Here is a 22,769-nt window from a genome sequence, read left to right on the forward strand (position 1 = left end):
GAGCTCCATCATCCGCTACTGGAAGTACCTAAAACCAAAACTGAAAACCGTAAGCACGAAGCTTAGTGAGTTCCCCACCCTACCACATACCATGCAAACATACAACATACATACTGCCAGGCTATTCTGGGGTGCCTGACTACCCTGTGCGGCCATTCTGGGGTGCCGACTACCCGTGCGACCATTCTGGGGTGCCGACTACCCGTGTCAAGCCATTCTGGGGTGCTGACTACCCGTGTCAAGCCATTCTGGGGTGCTGACTACCCATCGGTCCTAACAACCGATCCTAGGGGCTATTTCACCCCTTACTGCTACTAGCACATATATCGTAACATAACATATTATCATACATATCTGGGGTGTCTGACCTACCCTTCGGTCCTAACAACCGAACTCTACTACTATCACATACACATATCATAACGTAACAGATTATCAGACATATCTGGGGTGTCTGAACTACCCTTCGGTCCTAACAACCGAACTTGGGGACTGGTCCCCTCCAACTACCTCTATCGCATATAACATAACAGGCCAGCATGCAAACATATCATCACATACTGTCAGACGTTTCTGGGGTGTCTGACTACCCTCCGGTCCTAACAACTGAACTCTACTGATGAGCCAGGGAGCCCCGTCCATGCTCCTACTGATAGTGAGATACAGGCCCAGCCCACACTCACTCTTTCCCTAACTTGGGCCTCGCCCCTGATCTTCACCCCTGATCTGCTGCTAATGAGATGTGGAACACCATCCACACTCTGCTATTGGTGAGGTACGGGACCTCGCCCACACTCACCACCCTACCAGGCACATACAAGTATCACACAGACAACAAGTATAAACTATCACATAAACCATTCCTTGGGCACCCGCCCGCTAACATTGGACCTCGTCCTGAACAACATACTAGCATACGATGCCTAGGGCTAACCCCCGGGGTCTTCTATTCATATCTACATGGGCCGGCATTGTGGCCGTAGACCCATTCACACAAAGGGAAACTCACCTGCACTGGCTGAACTCGTTGATGATCCCACTAGCTGCTGCCCGACAACTTTCTGAACTCCTGCTCCACTCGCTCCCCGAGCTACCAATATCAATGCAACACTAAGTCCAACTGACCCCCGAAAGACAACAAAGTCAACTCTGGTCAAAGTCAAAGCCTTGGTCAAAGTCAACCTCCCAGGTTAACCCTACTCGCCGAGTCACCCTATTGACTCGCCGAGTTCATATGTTCAGAGTCCTTCTATTCGCGAATCGACTCGCCGAGTCAGTCCATGACTCGCCGAGTCTACCGATTACCGAGTCCTGACCTGTCCAACTCACCGAGTCTCCATTCGACTCACTGATTCGAGTCTCAACTCAAAGGGTTTGGGGTTTCGCGACCTGACTCGCCGAGTCCAAGACAACCTTCAATAGACTCGCCGAGTTGTTCATCCAACTCGCCGAGTTCCTGCCCAACATCATCTGATTCGACGAGCTGTTCATCCCACTCGTCGAGTTTCTCCAAATCTTCATGCTACTCGTCGAGTCCACTCAAAGGACTCGTCGAGTCCATTCAGATCTCCCAACATGCAGAGGACTTTTGAGTCATGCAGGGACTCCAAACCATAGATCCTTACTTCCAAAGCTCAAACACCACGTAAAGTTGCAAACTTTACGTATAACTAAGGAGATCTAGGCTCAAAACATACTAGGGTTTGGTTTAAGGACAAAAGGGCTTCACCAACTACTCATCTCCTGATGCTTTATGACATATTGGACCATCCCAACACTAGATCTGAAGTGGCAACAAAATATCTAAGCCCCTAACTCGAATTAGGTCTCAATCAACCATAAAACCCCCAAATCTCATAACAAAATAGATCTAGATGCAAAGAAGGGAAAAAGTCAGCTTAATACCTCCAAGATGAACACAAACTGAAGTAGATCTCGGATATACACCTCTCCTTTGAAGCAACCTTCTTGATCTTCAAGTTCCTTTCCAAAATTTCCTTCCTCCAAAGCTATTTCTCTCAAATGATGGAAGTTCACACGAAATCTAGGGTTTACAGGTTCTCTAGGATGATATGGAGGTTGAGGGAGGGACATAACACCCTTTATATAAGATACAACTCCCGGAATTAGGGTTTTCCTCGCACAGACCAGACTCGCCGAGTCTCCTTGGCCGACTCACCGAGTCGGTCACTTACTCCTCGACCCGGATCCCGCTCGGACTCGCCGAGTTCCTCCTTGGACTCGCCGAGTCGCCCCTAAAAATTAGGGTTTCTTTCCTTTCTTGGCCTTCCAGATTTTGGGTGTTACAGCAAGTAGGTCATGACGAACTCTTCGTCCTTCATCTTGCTGGTTATGAGTGACTTGACTATCTTGTACCTTTCTTAACGAGCTCATTGATGGTACTTTTCCATCAAGTCCTTACACATCTCATACGGCCAATAGTCCTCATAGAACCTTTGCAGCTCAGGAGTCATCGTAGCTACCACGATGATGCTACTCTGGTAGGATCATTGCAGTGTCTACTATACTCAGCTATTTCTTCAGGTGTAGTGGTGGTTTCATCAATCTCGTTCATCTCTTTCTCGAGAAAAAATTGCTTGTCGTTAAAGCCCAAAGCCATCTTGATGTTGCACATCCAATCATTGTAATTGGAGCCATCGAAAGTAACTTTCGAGCAGATGCTCAAGAGCGAGTAGTGGTTTGAGGAGTTGTTGTTGGAGGAACCGAAAGCATTGTTTGATGTTGACATCTGAAAAATAAAGGACAAATTTTGATTAGATAAGGAAATCCTTAATATAACACCCAAATGAAATATTAAGGCTAGGACCTAACTAAATAATTCACAGTTCAGAGTAGGGATGCAGTAATCTAATTGCAAATTATTTAAAGGTAGTAAATGACGATTTACCAATTTCACCACGAAAAACGAAACTTAAATGAATTAGGATTTAAATGAAATTCCTAGATCATTTGAGATTCATTGATTTAATGGCATGTTTAATCTCGATTATGCCCTTTCCATTTGTGATTGGGATACCGAGGATCACAAACAAAGTGTGAATAACCATGCCAATTAGCTTGGTACTCTTGATGTCATTTATCACCTAATTAATATGCCGGTTAACCACACACACTCCATTAATCAATGATAATTTACGAGACACCCATTGCCACCCTTTATAAGTCCATATTAGTGTATCGGTTAACCACACACGCTCCACTAACGAATGTTATATTCATGGACTAGCATCAAATTCATGTTTTCGTAAAGTAACTAAGATTGAGAATTTAATAAAACATTTAGTTATTTATTCCATTATATTTATTAATGAGAATTAAGTGTCCTATCAAACGCGTTCGGCTAACGACCATCCACCAATCAAGGAAGCAGTGGGTGAGAGTAAACACCCATTCAACCGCCATTTTATAGGCAGTTTCCTTATACCCCCTTATAGATCGACTTCGTGAATGAGGCATAGTAGCGGTTCAACTGACTTATCTTATACGTATAATAGATATTTAAATTTTTAATATTACATATAGTTTAAGGGTGTATTTTGAACATTTCAAAATACTAGGGTTTTTAAATCTATTAAAATTTCAAAAATTAAAACAATTTTAATTCAAATTTTAAAATTTAAAACTTTGATTTAATAACTATCTATTAATTAAACCTTTAATTAATTTATTAAGTCAATTAAGGATTATCCATTAAATTAAACAAATTAATTTAACCTAATCCCTTACCCCCTAGATTTTGAAAATTTGGGAGGGATATACTAAAATCTTTAATTATCTAATTAAACAATTAACAAGATAATTACTAAACATATCAACCCACCCAAAAACCCCAATTTCGAATTCTATGCTTGGAGTGGAAGGAAAGGCTTTCAACCTTGCCTAATTTTCGAAAACCCTAGGGTTATGAAACCCTTGATCTCGAAAATATGGAGGCCAAAGGAAAGGGTTTAAAAAAACCTTAGCAATTTTTGAAAAACAAGGTTATGAAACCCTAAATTGCGAAAAATCCAAGGCCTAGGGTTTGATTGTTATAAACCCTAATTTTGTCAAATTCAATCAATTACCTCAAATCTAATTGAAAACAAAAACCAATAGCTCTGATGCCACTGATAGGTTTTGAACATAGTAAACTATCCTATGTGTGCATACAACCCTAAATGTTGGATCTATGTTTTCTCTATTAGACATACAAGCATTGAACACAACTAGAAACCCTAGCATGCTTCTACTATTTTCAAAATCAACAAAATAGGGATTAGAACACATACCTTTGTTATTATATTGTAATAACAATGGATTCCTTAAAGATCTCTTGACTTTGAGAACAAGTGTCACAAGTTTAACACCTGTAATGACTCACAAACACACTATGCAAGAGGATGAGATGAGAGAGGAGGGAAGTTGCTCAAAGTTTCGGCTCTTCTAGGGTTTCTTAAGCATGACCGAAAGGGGTGAGGCTCCTTTTATAGTTAGGTTGCTTAGTCCCAAAGTCAGTATTTACAAGTGAAAACGAACCATTCTCGTTTTTTATTTGGATTGTTGCTATGTTCACCATCTTTCCTCAAGCTATCACAAAAATTAGATGGTGGGTGTGGAGAAAACAATTTAGGGATGATGGATAAATCTTGGTCTTAATGTTGGGTGATTGTTTGTGGATAGTGGTTTGGTTTTAGATTTTATGGTGGATCATAGTGGTGGTGGTTGGAGGTTAGTGTTGGCGGTGACGGAAGGTTACCGGAGGTGGTGGTGGTTTCCCCACACTAAACACAAAGAGCGGTGGGGGTGGGGTGGATTGATTACATTTATTTAATTAATACATTTTTAATATATTTAATTAATATTTTTCTATTTAATTAATTAATAATAAAATAAATCAGTAAAGACAAATCAACCATTTTATATGAATTAGAAACCATACTTAGAAACAAAAAATTTAATAATAAAACTTCCGAATGAAAATTAAAACTAAAAACCAATCACAAATTACACCAAAGTATAGGGACAATTTGTATACTTTGTCCTAATAATATTATCGACATTCGATCTTCTCTCAAAACCATCTCTCGTCTAGTCGTCTCCAGTATAATGGTCGACGTGACATCATAACAACCATTAGTTTGGATGACCCATCGGACGCTCACCACCGTTTTCCAACTAACTCTCGGCCTGCCAAACCTAAAGTTGTTGGACAATTTCATAAGTCGTGTATTTAAACACTTTCATCTCCCACATACAACCCCATGAAGATTATAGCTTTAATAGCTTCATAATTTCCTACCAAATTTTTTCTTTCAATATTTTATCAACAAATTTTCACCCTCTTTCCACAAATTATTTCTGGGTTTTGCAAAAAAATCAAAAAGAAATGGAGCGTTCCAACGAACATACAACGAACTGGAGTTTATACATGAATGATCCTTTGAATTGGGGTGCTGCGGCAGCAGCATTAAGCGGGAGCCACCTAGACGAAGTGAAGAAAATGGTGGAGGAGTATCGGAATCCGGTGGTGAAATTGGGTGGCGCAACACTGACTATTTCTCAGGTAGCAGCTGTAGCCACTAGGCATGCCAACGACGTTCAGGTGGAGTTGTCGGAATCTGCTTGTGATGGAGTTACAGCTAGCAGTGATTGGGTGATGAACAACATGTTGAAAGGTGGGGATACCTATGGAGTAACCACCGGTTTTGGTGCCACCTCTCATCGGAGAACCAAGGAAGGTGGTGCTCTTCAACAGGAGCTCGTTAGGTATAATTTTTAAAGATCATTACAACATAAAATGCATTCAAATATTTTTCCATTTTCTTTCCTAGTTTTTTAAAGAGACAATAGACGTAATTATTTACACAAAATTTCGATGTTTTTATGACGTATTCTAGACATGCTTGCAACATAGTTTTCATATATCGATTATTTTGTTTCTTTACTTGATACATCAATTATAATAATTATTATTATTATTATTATTATTATCTAAAAAGCATCTATATCTTTTCTTTCTATACTAATAAAACTTGTCATTTTTTCATAATTATATATATTTTTAAATGCTCTATAAAAATAATACTCATCATTTTCTTATTATTTTTTATTTTTTAAAAAGTATTGATGTTAATAATAAGTTATATAATTATTTATTTAATTCTTGATTTTTATAAAAATTTTAAATTCGTCTTGAATAAGTTTCGTTTATGATTGTTAATAATTAATTGTATTTTTATATTGAAAATCCTACAGAATCATGTTTAATTAATAATTTATTGAAAATATTTGATTAATAATTATAAATTTTACTATAAAAATTTAGTTATTTTTATATCAATGGTTTCCAAAAGCTATATACTAATATATTAATAGTTTAGAAAATGCAAGGTTTTAAGTTGAAATGGGTGCATTTATGTCGCTATGTTTTTATCGTCCCTTTTGTCAGAGAGTTTTTGGATTTCTCTGTTGGTTTAAATTATATGCTTTACGAAATTAAGCAAGATTTATTATATATATGAAAAATGAGTTCGTGGTCGCCCACATGATAGAGAGAAAGGGATCGTAATTAATATTTTTCTAATTAATTAATAATAATAATATGATGAAAGAAATAGTAAGGACAAATCAACCATTTTATATGGATTAGGACATAAAACTTCCTAATGAAAAATTAAAACTAAAAACCAATCATAAATTACACCAAAGTATAGGGACAATTTGTATACTTTGTCCTAATAATATTAGGCCTGCCAAACCTAAACCTGTTGGACAACTTCATAAGCCGTGTATTTAAACCCTTTAATCTCCCACATACAACCCCGGAAAATTATAGCTTTAACAACTTCATAATTTCCTACAAAAAATTTTCTTTCAATATTTTATCAACAAAATTTCAACCTCTTTCCACAAAATATTTCTGGGTTTTGCAAAAAAGTCAAAAAGAAATGGAGCGTTCCAACGGACATACCACAAATGGGAGTTTATACGTGAATGATCCTTTGAATTGGGGTGCTGCGGCAGCAACGTTAAGCGGGAGCCACCTGGATGAAGTGAAGAAAATGGTGGAGGAGTATCAGAATCCGGTGGTGAAATTGGGTGGCACAAGACTGACTATTGCTCAGGTAGTAGCTGTAGCCACTAGGCATGCGAACGACGTTCATGTGGAGTTGTCGGAATCTACTCGTGATGGAGTTACAGCTAGCAGTGATTGGGTGATAAACAACATATTGAAAGGTAGTGATACCTATGGAGTCACCACCGGTTTTGGTGCCACCTCTCATCGGAGAACCAAGGAAGGTGGTGCTCTTCAACATGAGCTCATTAGGTATAATTTTTAAAGATCATTACAACATAAAATGCATTCAGTTATTTTCCATTTTCTTTCCTAGTTTTTAAAGAGACAATAGACGTAATTATTTTCACAAAATTTCGATGTTTTTAAGACGTATTCTAGACATGTTTGCAACATAGTTTTCATACATCGATTATTTTGTTTCTTTCATAACTGTCTTCTGCACATGACGGGTTTTAACTTGAGTTACCTACGGGAGCAGCTTACCAAGTCTTGCCAAGTTAAACAATCATGAGGTGGTTATTAGATTACTATATGACACTAAAAAAAAAAACATTTACAATATTGAATAGATAACTTATTATTTCAAGAAAAATCTGCTAATATAGCGTATAACCCCGTTAAATCCCTTTTAGCTGAGAATGTTACTATTGCCGTTACATGTTTATAAAAATATTATAACATGAATCTTTTATTAGTTTATAAAGTGATTTTCTGTTCCGATAGGCATTCGGCAGATATGGTTTATCCTATAGACTATAGAAACAAGTTTTATTCTCATGCTTTAAGATTGTCGATAAACAATATTAGTGTGAAAATAAGGATCAAAGGCGATATTAATTACTAGATAAAATATCAAAACTAAAAAACTTAGTATAACCTGGAGGTGCACAAATATTAATTTTCTTTAAATTAGTTGATTTTTGCAAATTGTTTGGCAATTACTTTAGTCTACAGCGTCTTTTTATTTACTATCGCTTTAGTTTGGAAAGGCCTTGCAAACAGTATTTTTGAGAACTAATGAAAAAACAGGACCGATTCTTTTGGGAACCATTTCGGTAATAATCGAATTGACCTAGTTTTTTTAATTAAAAAAACCGTTATTTTAACGCAATTTTACTTCCAAAACAACCGAACTAATTATAACCGAAATGGTCTTAAAGAATACACACCCAAAATCAATTCAAAAACTAGTGCACCTCCGATAATATTAGGAGTTATAAAAGTAAACGTTTTTTAAGGTTAAAAACTCATTTGAAAATATGTATTATAAGTTTAGTTAGATGTCGAAAAAAGGATAAAATTTTGGAATTTTATTTAAAATATTATACAATCTAAATTGGTCAAAAAACTTTATCTGATATATATATATATATATATATATATATATATATATATATATATATATATATATATATATATATATATATATATATATATATATATATATATATAGTTAGATGTCGAAAAAAGGATAAAATTTTGGAATTTTATTTAAAATATTATACAATCTAAATTGGTCAAAAAACTTTATCTGATATATATATATATATATATATATATATATATATATATATATATATATATATATATATATATATATATATATAATTTGTTGGGCCTGTGGGTAACGCTAATACGTTGTTTATTTGATAATACTTAACATTTTGTTAGGTGGGCTTGGTCAGCTAAAGCCTCATACTTGTCTTTTAGTATTAAAAAGTCCGAATAAAGTTTATATTTATAATTTATTGACTAACCTTACTTTAATGGAGCTTATTTTTCCACTACACTTTTCTATCTGTCTGACCGAAAATATAACTCAAGGACAACTGTATCCTTGAATTCATTCTATTTTTAGTTTACGATATTGACAAGAGAAACATCCAAACCATATATTCTCTTTTTATTCAAAAAAAAAAAAAAAAAAAAAAAAAAAAAAAAAAAAAAAAAGAAAAGAAAAGCGCAAACCATTTTATTCTTTAGTCGTTATCTGTAAAGCACTTAATTTTCTACATCTAATTATCTTGTGATTATCAGAGTTATTTCTAAACAAATGTGGAATTCTATGAAACCAATAACAATTACATCCTATTGTATATTCGGCTTTACAATAAAATCTACGTATAGATATAGCATAAAGGAAAAATACAAATAAATAAAAATCAGTCTTCTAACTCCTTGTGTTCTTATCTTCTCACATACCAACAATTGTCATCTGAACCTGCAAAACATGCAAAATATATTCTTCTTTTTCATAGTGAGTTATATATTCTAATCTATTTCTTGTTAAGAGACTTTTCCTTTAACTCTTTCTTTTCTCTTCTTTCTTATACTTTATGATATAGTCTTTTATTCTCATAGCATACTTTACTATTCTTTCTCATCACATCTGTCTCTTTTACTATTTTTCTCATGCATTTTCATAGTATTTATATCTTGCTTTATCTTCTACTCTTATTGTCTAATCTTTACTCTTCATCTCATACTCTCTAATAGCTTCTTTATAGACTCATGTCATACTCTCTCTTAGCCTCTTGTCAGGCTCATCTCATAGTATATATATTCTGCTCAAAATCTATATGTATTCTCTTCTCATATTCTTACTCTACTCTTCGCACATCTCTTACTCTCAGTATGTCTGTCTCATACTCTATTCAAACTCCATCTCTCTATTCTCAACTTGAACTAACGGTCCCATCTCATGTTACAATCTCATCTATCTTCTAAGGGAAATAACATCCCATTAACATTACCCGGTGTACTCATTCGGGCTTACTCCTATCTCTTATGATCCCTCGTGGATCCTTAATCATTATTATTTTTATTTTGAATAGCTCATGGATTTATTTACTCTTAATGTTTCACGGAGTACATCTAAGTTCTTAAAAGAACTACATTTTCTAGTTCCACTCATGGAACCTTTCATTTATCTTCTCTAACAATACAATTTTATTTCCACAAAAATCATGTTCTTATTCCCATAGAAATCATAACCGCATTCCTAAATGAAACATAATCTCATTCCTAAAAGAATAATCTTTCTACTCTTCTCTTATTCTTTATTTACACATGTTCCATGGACATTTTATCCCTTTATCTCATCAAGAGATCTTTTATACTCATCTAGTATTTAACTCATTAAGTTCTTAATATAATTCTTCTTCTTATATCTCGTAGGTATTCTACACAATACCATTTACATTTACATACGTATACATACTTTGTTATATGATTATAGTTAATCTCATGCTATTTCTATTTCTACCATCTTTTGGGTATTGACAAATACCTTTCTCGTCTAACCATACATACATACTCTCGGTTTACGTACATGCTCTGATATATGTTTCTAAACGTATACCTCATACATACTCTAAATATACGTACATACTTAGATACATGCTTTTAAACGTTTATTTTTAATCTATCTTCATCTAATAACTTAAGGGCATTCACTAGTGTCTCAAGATCAACATACATGTGTGTGTGTGTGTGTATATATATATATATATATATATATATATAGAGAGAGAGAGAGAGAGACATAAACATACATACACACAAAATCTAGTGAGGGTGAATAATAACTCACTTTGTTAATTAGTAAAGACTAACTACTCTTTCGCTCCATTCTCCCATTGATGCATCTTAATAAATATTCATTGCTCAAGACCTATGCATGCAATATGTCAAGTCCCTTAGAACATGTGTTAGCCTATTAAGAGCTTAACGACCTTCTTATATCAAAATGGTTAAGTAATGGATCAAAATTCTAACTTCACAATTTCTACTTCTAAATCTATTTTAGGCGTTGAATTAAGCATCCCATACTACCTAATTCATTAACCTCTGATCACCAATGTATTAATCATAATCCTCACTAGATAGGATTTCAAAACCTAACTCTCATTAGATTGATTTTACTATGGAAATCACTTACAAAGCTTGATTAAAGCTTCTAAATACTCTCAATAACACTATAATCAAGATATAAGTCGATCCATTCAACCATTCTGGTCAAACTAAACATTTCACCAAAATGGAGAAATCTTACATTAATGGAGAGGTGATGAAAATCATTGTTAGATTCCATCTCTTGCTTCTTTTAGCCTTCTTCTGGCTCTAAAATCGCCTTCATTAGCTCCCAATCTAGTTTGGTGAAATAGGTTTGATAATAGAGGTTTAAAAGATTAAATATCTATTCTGGTAGCGTCATCGCCCCGTGGAAAGCTTCTTCTCATGTCATGGTGACAACATTCCACAAATTTCAACATTGGGACATTTTCTTCCAATCATTAAACGTGCATAACTTCTTTGTTTCCAACCTGTTTCCCGCAAACCTTATGTCCACACAAAGGTGGGGATGAGATCAACAACTCCATTAAGCCACTTCTTACTGACTTAATATAGTTCTTAATCTATTAAGTCATAAAGTTGGCCTAAAAAGCATAAATTCCCTATTATACCCTTTTGACCAAAATGCATCTTCTTTTGCATTTTTTTTTCTTGAACTTACTTGTCTAACCTAACCTAAGTGAATTAAACTCATCTTGGTTATTTTCATGAAGTCACAACTTCATAACCCTTCTAAATTCTCATAAATGATCATTTTGCCATTTTTTTCAATATTTGATTAAAAGTCAAATATCTCTAAATTTCAGGTTCTTACATTGTGTGCTTACATTTTCCTGCTTTCTTGTAAAGTTGAGAACCAGAAAGGAAGTGATAATTATATCAGGTTTAGCAGTCCCGTTAACGGTCTGGATGAAATCCATATAACACTAACTTTGCTAACTAACAACTCAATGTTATCTCCTTCCTTCATAAAATAACACATCGGGTAATTTTGTAGCTCATTAAAACATCCACAAAAGCAGCTACAAGAAAACCATCACTCATGTGTGTGCCAATTAAGAGAAATCTGACTGATAGGTCATACCTCCATAGAAACAGATATGTTGGTTTCTCTCACTGGCTATGTAGTATTCATCAAGTAGTTATGAATAGGCGAATTAGCACATGAACTGTTCATCTAACCAAAAACATGGTTGCGACTGTTGCCTTCAACTATAATGTTGTGAGAAGGCATGAAACATGCTTATAATCACGTCTAGGGTTTGATTCGAGGACACACTAAAAACTAAGAAAGAATTGCACAAGCGAGGTGTCTTTGTGCAATACAATGGCAAAATAGTATTTGTAATTCCAAAAGGAAAAGAAACAATAGTGTGAACTTGAGCATCTAGGTATCATTTTGAGGTGAATAATCATTGTTGAACATCAAAGATTTGTAACGATAAACGAAGTTTAGTGATTATGTGGAGTAGTCTGTGAGTAATTAGGAGGAATAAAGAGAATGAGGCTATCTTTTTCAGAATTCAAAATACAAATTGATGTAATCCACAAGTCATGTAGCATTAATTATTTGAATTTATCTCTCCTCGGTATCCTAAACTAAAACTAAAATAGGTCTAGGGGTATAATTGTCCTTAAAATAATTTATCATTGGATCAATCAGAAGATTCACTCGAAAAATTAATACACTTCTTTTTGCTTTCTTTTCATATAAACGATTCCATTGCTATCGTCTTTCAAATATGAAACATCATGCCATTACTATTGTCTTTCAAATATGAAACACGAGCTTTTTAATTAAAGCCTACATCAATACACAGGGGCGAGTCTAGAACATAAATGTACGTGATTCACTATTTAAATAAACCGATATATAAAAATAAAATAGTAAAAAAAAAAACGGGTAGCGTGTCGGGTGGTATAAGGAAAAACGATTTAAATCTCTAACAACTGTATCCGACGATGTCTAATATCTTTAAGTATTTTGACAATTGAATTATTACTAACACTATATAAAACAATTTTGATAATAAAACTATAATTCAAAAATTATATTGGGTTATTTTCTTAATGGGTATTTAAGTATTTGGGCTGTTGAGATATAAAATATGAGTTTTAAAAGTTATGAATTATATTAACTTCTTTCTCATAACAATTTAAGATAGATTACTTATAAAATTTTAGGTGGTTTATAAATAAAGTTTATATATTACTTGAGAAAAAATAAATAAATAAATAAAGATGGATCAAGTGACCCACCTCTGGCCACTGTCAATAACTAACATCGTTTCTAAAATGGTCCCATTACAAGTTTAAAAATTGTTTTATATATTTCAAATTATATAGTTGTCTATATAGAGTAGAAGTGATGTGAATAATATATAATAATTAAAGAAAGAGTGGGCCTTATAGGTCTTTCTAAACTTGCTAAACTAAATCACATATGGCAGTATACAACCCATTTGCAAGAATACAGTGGATGGTCTTAGACGTGAAAGTTAAGTAATTAAATTCTGACTATGATATTACGTATTTAATAATTTCTAAAAGAAAGCAATAATCATTTTTTTCTCCTTTGCCCGTATTTAAACAACATTTAACTATTCTGCACAATATTGAAGATGATATATCATATACATACTTTTACATTATCATCAAACTATGTTTTTGTTGAGTATTATATTAGAAGTAAACAAATGCGTTAATAACAAGGATAGTAAAAAATACAATTATATTTTAGAAATAAAAGGAAAAAAAAGAAACACAAACTATCTCAGTAATATTATTATATATTGTAAACATTATTATAAACCATGATTATAATATATGACATCTTTCATAAGAAAAACAAGAACTATTGTGCTTATGATAAAATAACCGAAACGTATATTGCTACCCAATAATGACAATAATGTACCCAATGAAATTGTTGCATGATCACTTAACACTGAATTTTGTAATATGTAACAGTAAGAGTAACTTATTGAAATGGTTTGATCAAAATTGCATGTGTGGTCCCTAATTTTTTTTTTTTGCACTCGGATCGTCACTGTGGTTTGATTTTATTTCGTTTTTCGTCCCTAAAGTTTGGTCAAAATTGCACATTTGGTCCCTAATTTTATGTATGTAAGGGACGAAAAACGCAACAAAATCAAACCACAGGGACGATCCGAGTGCAAAAAATAAGTTAGGGACCAAACGTGTAATTTTGATCAAACATTTCAGTAATTTAGTCTAATAGTAATTATTTTGAACTAACTGGGACTTAATGTGACCAATTTCAGATTCTTGAACGCCGGTATCTTTGGTACAGCGGTGGGATCATCAGACCACACACTCCCGCAATCAACCACAAGAGCCGCCATGTTAGTCAGAATAAACACCCTCCTCCAAGGCTACTCCGGCATCCGATTCGAAATCTTGGAAGCCATTACAAAGTTTCTCAACCACAACATCACCCCATGCCTACCCCTTCGTGGCTCCATCACAGCCTCCGGCGACCTTGTGCCACTATCATACATTGCCGGACTCTTGACCGGCCGCCCAAATTCCAAGGCTGTTGGTCCCACCGGAGAATTGATTGATGCTGCCTCCGCTTTCAATCATGCCGGTATCAACACCGGTTTCTTTGAGTTACAACCTAAAGAAGGACTTGCATTAGTCAACGGGACAGCTGTGGGGTCGGGGATGGCATCTGTGGTTCTTTTCGAAGCTAATATCATTGCAGTTTTGTCGGAGGTGTTATCCGCCATTTTTGCTGAAGTCATGCAAGGAAAGCCCGAGTTTACTGATCATCTGACACATAAACTCAAGCATCACCCTGGCCAGATTGAAGCAGCTGCGATAATGGAACACATTTTGGATGGTAGTTCCTACGTTAAAGAAGCGAAAAGGATACACGACATAGACCCACTTCAAAAGCCAAAACAAGATCGTTATGCTCTTCGGACATCACCACAATGGCTAGGTCCGCTTATTGAAGTGATACGTACGTCTACGAAGTCAATCGAGAGGGAGATTAATTCGGTTAATGATAACCCATTGATTGATGTGTCAAGGAATATTGCACTTCATGGAGGAAACTTTCAAGGCACCCCAATAGGTGTTTCGATGGATAATACTCGGTTAGCGATAGCATCGATAGGTAAACTCATGTTTGCTCAATTCTCGGAGCTTGTAAATGACTTTTACAACAATGGGTTGCCATCTAATCTCTCTGGAGGACGAAATCCAAGTTTGGATTATGGATTTAAAGGAGCTGAGATTGCAATGGCAGCGTATTGTTCGGAACTACAATTCCTTGCTAACCCTGTAACCAATCACGTCCAAAGTGCTGAGCAACATAACCAAGATGTTAACTCACTCGGGTTAATCTCTTCACGTAAAACAGCTGAAGCTGTTGAGATTCTGAAATTGATGTCGACGACTTACTTAGTGGCATTATGCCAAGCAGTTGACTTGAGGCACTTGGAAGAGAACCTCAAGTCGAGTGTAAAGAATTTGGTTAGCCAGGTTGCGAAAAAGGTCTTAAACACTGGGCCTAATGGTGAGCTACATGCATCTCGATTTTGTGAAAAAGACATGCTTACGATTGTAGATCGGGAGCATATATTTTCATATATTGACGATCCGTGTAGTGCAACTTACCCTCTCATGCAAAAGCTAAGACAAGTTATGGTTAGTCATGCACTTGCAAATGGTGAAGCGGAAATGGACACAAGTACCTCAATCTTCCAAAAGATTGGTGCTTTCGAGGATGAACTCAAAGCCCTTTTGCCAAATGAAGTTGAAAGCGTTAGGGTTGATCATGAAGGTGGAAAATTGGCGATTTTTAACCGAATTGAGAAATGTAGATCGTACCCATTGTATAAATTTGTGAGAAAAGAACTTGGAACTTCTTATTTGACTGGAGAGAAGATAATGTCACCTGGAGAGGAGTTTGATAAGGTGTTCTCCGCGATATCGGCTGGAAAATTGATTGATCCATTGCTCGATTGTTTGAAGATGTGGGATGGGACTCCACTTCCTATTTCATAAGTAAAGGTTAATACATTGAGTTATTGTTTATGAAACGACAATTTTTAATTTAAAGTTTGTAGTTAGATAGGAAAATTGAGGATTATGCATCTAAAAACTGTGGGATAATCAAACTGTTGTATAAAGTTTCTATTTTGTTTTTCGTTATAGTTCACGGGATGATTTATTTTGACGATGGTATCTATTATGAAGAGTAAGTTACATGTTTAGTTCTTAACGTTTGGTTTTCATAACACCCTTGGTCCAACGATCGCCAATGTGCAAATTTGGTCACTCATTCAAACCTTGTAACACTATTATCTCCTTTTCCCTCTCCCTCTCCCTCTCCATCTCCATCTCCATCTCCATCTCCATATCCATATCCATATCCATCTCCCCCTCCACTCCCACACGCTCTGTAGTCCAATAAATGGTTCTACAAGTCAACCATTTAATTGGTACTTATGGCACCCCATAGCCACTATTACAAATATACCCTAGATTATCGGATCTCATATATGAGATATTAAATATCTAGTATTAAATATCGTATCACCTAAGTATTTGTATTTTTTTTATTTGAAACGACAAATCTAACATACTCCTAATCCACCTATATCATCAGTGGGACTTAAATCCTCGACCTCAAGGAGAGAGCACAACACCTGATATTGCTGAGCTAGAAGCCCTTTAGTAACCAAAGGATTTGTATTGAGGATCCACTTATGCATATGAGATATTAAATATCTAGAACGACTATTGTGACAACTGCCAATTTTGAATCCAAAAGAAGTTAAACGAGCCAACAAAAGTCAAGTAAATTCGGCAAGTCAACGGCCTAGGACCTAAATCCTTGTGATTTCGGTTAGTACGTAGACCGAAATCACCATGTGGTCTCGGTTGGCATGGACCGAAATCACTAGGTGATCTCGGTTGGCACATGGACCGAAATCACTAGGTGATCTCAGTAGTGCTAGGCCGAAATCACATGTGTTTTCGGTGGTTTTGAGGGGATTTCGGTGGGAAGGAGGAGAAAGAAAGGGTTGACCTTGTGACATGAGGTTTCTCCTTTTCCCATACAAAAATATTACCCAGCGGGTATCCATGCAATTATCCACAAATATCAAAGCAAACATCACTTCATTCTTCTCTCTTTATCTTTGGCCGAGAACACCAGAAACCCTCACCATCTCCATTTTTCATTTTGTTTACTCCATACTCTCTCAAGAACAAGTTCCTCCTCGTTAAGCTTAATTATTCCAAGTGATTCTTGACATTTTGGTAAGTGTTTCTACACACTTTTATGCTAGTTTCATCTCGTTTACATACATTATAATGTGTTGAAATCATAGGATAATACTATCTTCAAAGGGTTCTTCAACCACTCTCAAGTGTTCTAGGCATAAAGATCTTCATCATCATCTCTTCAAACAAACCACAACCACACTCAAGGTGAGTTCATGCCACCACATTTTCGAGTTTTTCATGTTTTAGGGGGGGGGGGGGGAATAGAAGTAAAGTTTGGTTTATCACACTAATACTTGCATGTTTCATCTCAATGTTAAATATAAAACATTATTTGCATGAAATATGGTTGTTACTAGTTGTAGACAATTATTTGTGATATATTAGTTTTGAGATGCAAAACTAACAAAAACAAAACATAAACTATGTTTTATAATCATAAGAAAAGTTATGATTACAAAACTACAAGGATTTTGAGACTTTTTACCAACATATAGTTTTTCTAACAAAAATGGTTACATTCTAGTTATTTCACCATTTTGTGGGGTACAACCCAAACATATGATGTTTTGAAACTTGACAAAAACACCGTTACAAAACGGGGTAAAAGCTCGAGAAAGACTCTTTCATACAAAATTTCTCATACCTGTGTTAGATGTAAGTTTTTATGACATAATCTGTTAAAAACATCGAGACAAGATAACCACTATATATTTGTATAAATGATTATATAATCATTCTTAACAAACAAACATAGTAAACTATAATTTGTATAGTTTGGGAGTCACAAACACTACATTATCATTTCGGAAGAAACATATAATTATTTAAAGGTATAATATTTTACACTATGTAATCACTATGAAAAAGTGATGCATTCATTTACAAGAAAAAACAGTTTTCATTACACTATACGTAAACCGGTTAATACGATTTTGTGAGACAATTGGCTTCACCGTACCTACCAGAGTACACACTAAGTCCTAAATTATAACCAGAGTCTCTTGTAGGGAGAGCGTGACACTTGTGTATAGATCTATACGGGATTGACAACCCTATACCCCAGTTGTTAGCTATAGTTAGACCGACCAGTTTAGGGTGCCAAATGTCTAACACTTCTGACGCCTAAAGAACTTCGTAGCAGGCCAACTAGTCATTAGCATGGTTATGATAACTCATACGGGGTATTAACAATACATTTGGTTTACGGGGTTAACATACATTCAAATAGTTTTATAAAAATATAAAACTACATAATACTATTTCCCAGTACAACATTACTTACAGTTTTAGTCTTCGGGTTCAAGACTTACAGATCATTTTAAGGAAAATATTGGATTTTCAGAAAGTATACACTATCATTTTTACACGAAAAAGTTACAAATCCTTCTCATACAAAACGCTTATGAACTCACCAACTTAATTGTTGACACTTTTCAAAATCACTTGTATTCTCAGGAAATCAGTAAACATGTAATCAAAGAGTTTTTTGAGGACGGGGCATCGCCGCGTCACGTTATTTATTTTTGCTATACGTATTTGATATCAAGCAAACAATGTTTTGAGTACAATGTAAAGTTATTAAATATTCAATATGATGGTTGTAATGCTTTGAACACTACTGTTCATTTGTTATGATATTGTACATGAAAGTCATCCACCCCCAGACGTTTCTGCCGTTCTGGTTTGGAGGTGTGACAGATTGGTATTAGAGCATTGTTTATAGTGAACTAAGTATATCATGTAAGATATACAACTATAAATATAATGGGGCTAAAACTCTCTAACTAAGAAGTATACTTTTAAAATATTAAAAGTATACATACATACATACTAGAAACAATATCATAATAAGAACCATATAAAAGTATTATGATAAGTTGAACACTACGATTAAGCCCAAACAGTTATGTAATATTATTTGGGATAAATATAGTATGATCAACTATACTTACATGAGATATGACCAACATGTGTTTAGGAATGGTCGTGGTGGGCAACGAATCTAAAACTTACCAACCCTATATACCAAGAAACTCTAAAGTCAAACATCAAGTATAAAATACTATATGAGTATTTTTAGAATACTACAAAGTCATACACTTAAACCATTCTTTTATTTCTCATATCTCTATTCTTGCACATACATCATGGCAGGATTCCATATGCCCAGAGACCCCTATTTCCCTAACCAGGGAAATGACGGATGGATCGAAGTAGATCCCGAAGAGGATCCTAAGGAGATAATGGAAGAGGATCCCGAAGAGGATCCAAAGGAGGAAGAAGACGAGGAGGAGATAGAAGAGGACTCAGACGCAGAGTTCGAAGTCATTAATCCACCCTATGTCGTCTGAGTTCCCGCACATCGTTTGGGCTACCAAGGACCCACACCCCGTTGGGCAGAAGACCAGAAGAGGTGGAGCAAATAGCAACACCAACATTCTCCATATGGCATGGAGCGAGGTTTCTATAACCTCAGTCACGGAGGTCCCAAAGACAGGGCCCTCCCTGTCAAAGTTCAGCGAATCACGCACCTCGGGGATCAGACCAGGGCATCGGCAAACCGGATCTTTAAGTTGGGGGCTGCTGCAAAAGTCACTGACGCACGAGCTCAACGACTGGAGAGGGACTACCCCAGGACATGTCATATCATTGACCGCCTCCATGAGGCCTCACTACCGCTCGAGCGGAAACAAGAGAGTACCAATAAAGGCACTTGGCCCTCGAGGAGAGGGTGATTGCAGTTGATCGTCGGATAGAGGAGATGTAGGCCTTCATGACTTCATCTCATGGCTCACAGGAGACCACCCGTCGTGAGTAGGGCTTATACTACTCATGTTTTGTGATCGATTATATTTACGAGTAAGCGTTGGTGCTACTTTTTCTTGTAGAACTTCTTAAAGGTCAATTTTCACAAACTATGTACTAGTACTATATTATCAATGAAATGGGCATGCATTTTATTTCATTGGGTGTTGTTATCTGTTATGCAATTGTTTACTTAGTATAGTAAATTTCATTTATGAATTACTTGCAAATTTCAATAACAACGAGACTTGATACATATATAAACAAGGCATTCCATTACGATAATGCCCGATTCATAACTCTTATCAAAGACTTATCGTCTTTCCACCTTTAAACTTTATGGCAGAAAAATTCCACCACAGAAATCTAGCAGGCGCTTCAAAAATACATCAGCGCCACCACCACCACCACCACCACCGCCTCCACAGATGGAATATGTCGTGTTCCAAGCTGCTGTAACAGCCGTTGTGGCTACCGTCTTGGCCGGAATTAGCAGTAACGGTAACAGAAGCAGAAACAGGACTAAAGTTCCAATCAACCTAATAGAGTCGTTACTTTGACAAGATGGTTTGAGAAAACCAACTCCATCTTCGAAATATGCGCCTGCCCAGACGAATTCAAAGTCAAGTATGCAACGTGTACATTCGCGGACTCGGATTTATCATGGTGGAACGGCCACGTTAAAACTCTGACCCTAGCTGTGGCAAACGCCATGAGTTGGGACGACCTGAAACTTATGATGCTCGAGGAATACTGTCCAAGGAGTGAGATGCAGAAACTGGAACAAGAACTGTGGGAACACTCCATGAAGAGCTCCAATATTGCTTCCTACACTGCTCGATTTAACGAACTAGCAACTCTATGTCTGGGAATGGTCACCCCAGAGGCCAAGAAAGTGGAATGTTACATATGGGGACGATCTCCTCAGATCCAGGGAAGGGTCATATTTGCTAACCTGAGAACCTTCGACAGTGCCAAGCATTTGGTACAAACTATTGTCGACTAGGGAGCTCGTCAAGCCATTATAACCCCCATGCCCGAACAACCAAGGCAGGGAGACAACAAGCAGAAGTTTGATCTACTGCTGTAACAGCCGTAGTGCCTGCCCTCGTGGCCCAAATTACCAGTAACGGCAACAGAAGCGGAAACAGGACTAAAGTTCCAATCAACCTGATAGAGTCGTTACTTTGACAAGATGGTTTGAGAAAACCAAGTCCATCTTCGAAATCTATGCCTACCCAGACGAATTCAAAGTCAAGTATGCAGCATATACATTCGCAGACTCGACTTTGTCGTGGTGGAACGGCCACATTAAAACTCTGACGCTAGCTGTGGCAAACGCCATGAGTTGGGACGAACTGGAAGTTATGATGCTCGAGGAATACTGTCCAAGGAGTGAGATTCAGAAACTGGAACAAGAACTGAATGAATTGTTGAGCAAAGGATTCATCAGACTGAGCTTCTCACCTTGGGGAGTGTCGGTCTTGTTCGTGAAGAAAAAGGATTGATCATTCCGCATGTGCATTGATTATCGAGAACTAAACAAACTCATTATCAAAAACTATTATCCCTTACCTCAAATCGACGACCTATTTGATCAACTGCAAGGATCGAGCTACTTCTCAAAGATCAATCTACGGTAGGAGTACCATCAACTGTGAATCCATGAGGGAGATGTTCCTGAAACGACATTCAAAACATGCTACGGTCACTATGAGTTTTTAGTGATGCCCTTTGGTCTAAATAATGCGCTAGCGGTGTTCATGGACCTAATAAACCGTGAGTTCCGAACTTACCTGGATAAATTTGTGATAGTATTCATCGATGACATACTAATCTATTCACGAAGCAAGGAGGAACATAGTCAGTATCTACGACAAGTCATGGAGATGTTAAGGGCAGAGAAACTCTATGCAAAATTCTCAAAATGTGAATTCTGGATTTGAAAGGTAGACTTCTTGGGACACGTTTTCAGCAAGGAAGGAATACACGTAGACCCTTCCAAGGTCAAGGCAATTGAAAGCTGGGCAACGCCAAGAACACCGACAGAGATCCGCCAGTCTTTGGGCCTTGTTGGCTAATACCGAAGGCTTATACAATTTGTTTCCAAAATCGTGAAGCCACTCACTACCTTTACTCAGATGGGAGTAACTTTTAGCTGGGATAATAAACAAGATAATGCCTTCTAAGAGCTTAAACAGGCCATGTGCAGTGCTCTAATCTAGTCTCTCCCAGAAGGGACCGAAGATTGTGAGGTCTACTATGATGCATCCAAGCAGGGCCTCGGATGCGTGTTCATGCAACAAGGAAGGTCATTTTGTGGTCTATTGTGTACACTATACATAAACCAGTTTATACAATTTTGTGAGAAATTTGGCTTCACTGTACCTACCAGAGTACACACTAAGTCCTGAATTATAACAAGAGTCTCTTGTAGGGAGAGCGTGACACTTTTGTATAGATCTATACATCATTAACAACCCTGCACATCAGTTGTTAGCTATAGTTATACCGGCCTGTCTAGGGTGACAAATGTCTAATAGTTTCGACGCATGAAGAACATCGTAGCAAGCCAACTGGTCCGTAGCATGGTTATGATAACTCACCTGGGGTATTAACAATACATTTTGTTTACGGGGTTAACATACATTCAAATAGTTTTATAGAAAGATAAAACTACATAATACTATTTCCTAGTACAACATTACTTACATTTTTAGTCTTTGGGTTCAAGACTTACAGCTCATTTTTAAGGAAAATACTAGAT

At 36.2% G+C, this 22,769-nt stretch overlaps 2 protein-coding genes across 2 annotated transcripts; both read left to right on the forward strand.

The window, feature by feature from the left end:
• The first annotated feature begins 5,386 nt into the window (after nt 1-5,386).
• Nucleotides 5,387-5,779, forward strand: LOC145075994 (phenylalanine ammonia-lyase 1-like). The gene has a single exon (XM_079022031.1). It carries the CDS (start codon nt 5,387-5,389, stop codon nt 5,777-5,779), a length of 393 nt encoding a protein of 130 aa, XP_078878157.1.
• A 985-nt stretch (nt 5,780-6,764) lies between these two features.
• LOC145073598 (phenylalanine ammonia-lyase 1-like) lies at nt 6,765-16,117 on the forward strand. The gene is made up of 2 exons (XM_079020138.1): nt 6,765-7,327; nt 14,218-16,117. The coding sequence occupies exons 1-2, from the start codon at nt 6,948-6,950 to the stop codon at nt 15,968-15,970; spliced, it is 2,133 nt and encodes a 710-aa protein (XP_078876264.1). The 5' UTR covers nt 6,765-6,947; the 3' UTR covers nt 15,971-16,117.
• The last annotated feature ends 6,652 nt before the right edge of the window (nt 16,118-22,769 follow it).

Source organism: Lactuca serriola, chromosome 9, assembly GCF_051521515.1.
Source record: "Lactuca serriola cultivar US96UC23 chromosome 9, Lser_US96UC23_V15, whole genome shotgun sequence".
Lineage (NCBI taxonomy): Eukaryota > Viridiplantae > Streptophyta > Magnoliopsida > Asterales > Asteraceae > Lactuca > Lactuca serriola.

Coding starts and splice junctions, on each gene's coding strand:
- LOC145075994 (XM_079022031.1), top strand. CDS start 5,387: ATGGAGCGTTCCAACGAACATACAACGAACTGGAGTTTATACATGAAT.
- LOC145073598 (XM_079020138.1), top strand. CDS start 6,948: ATGGAGCGTTCCAACGGACATACCACAAATGGGAGTTTATACGTGAAT. Junction 7,328..14,217: donor CTTCAACATGAGCTCATTAG/GTATAATTTTTA, acceptor GACCAATTTCAG/ATTCTTGAACGCCGGTATCT.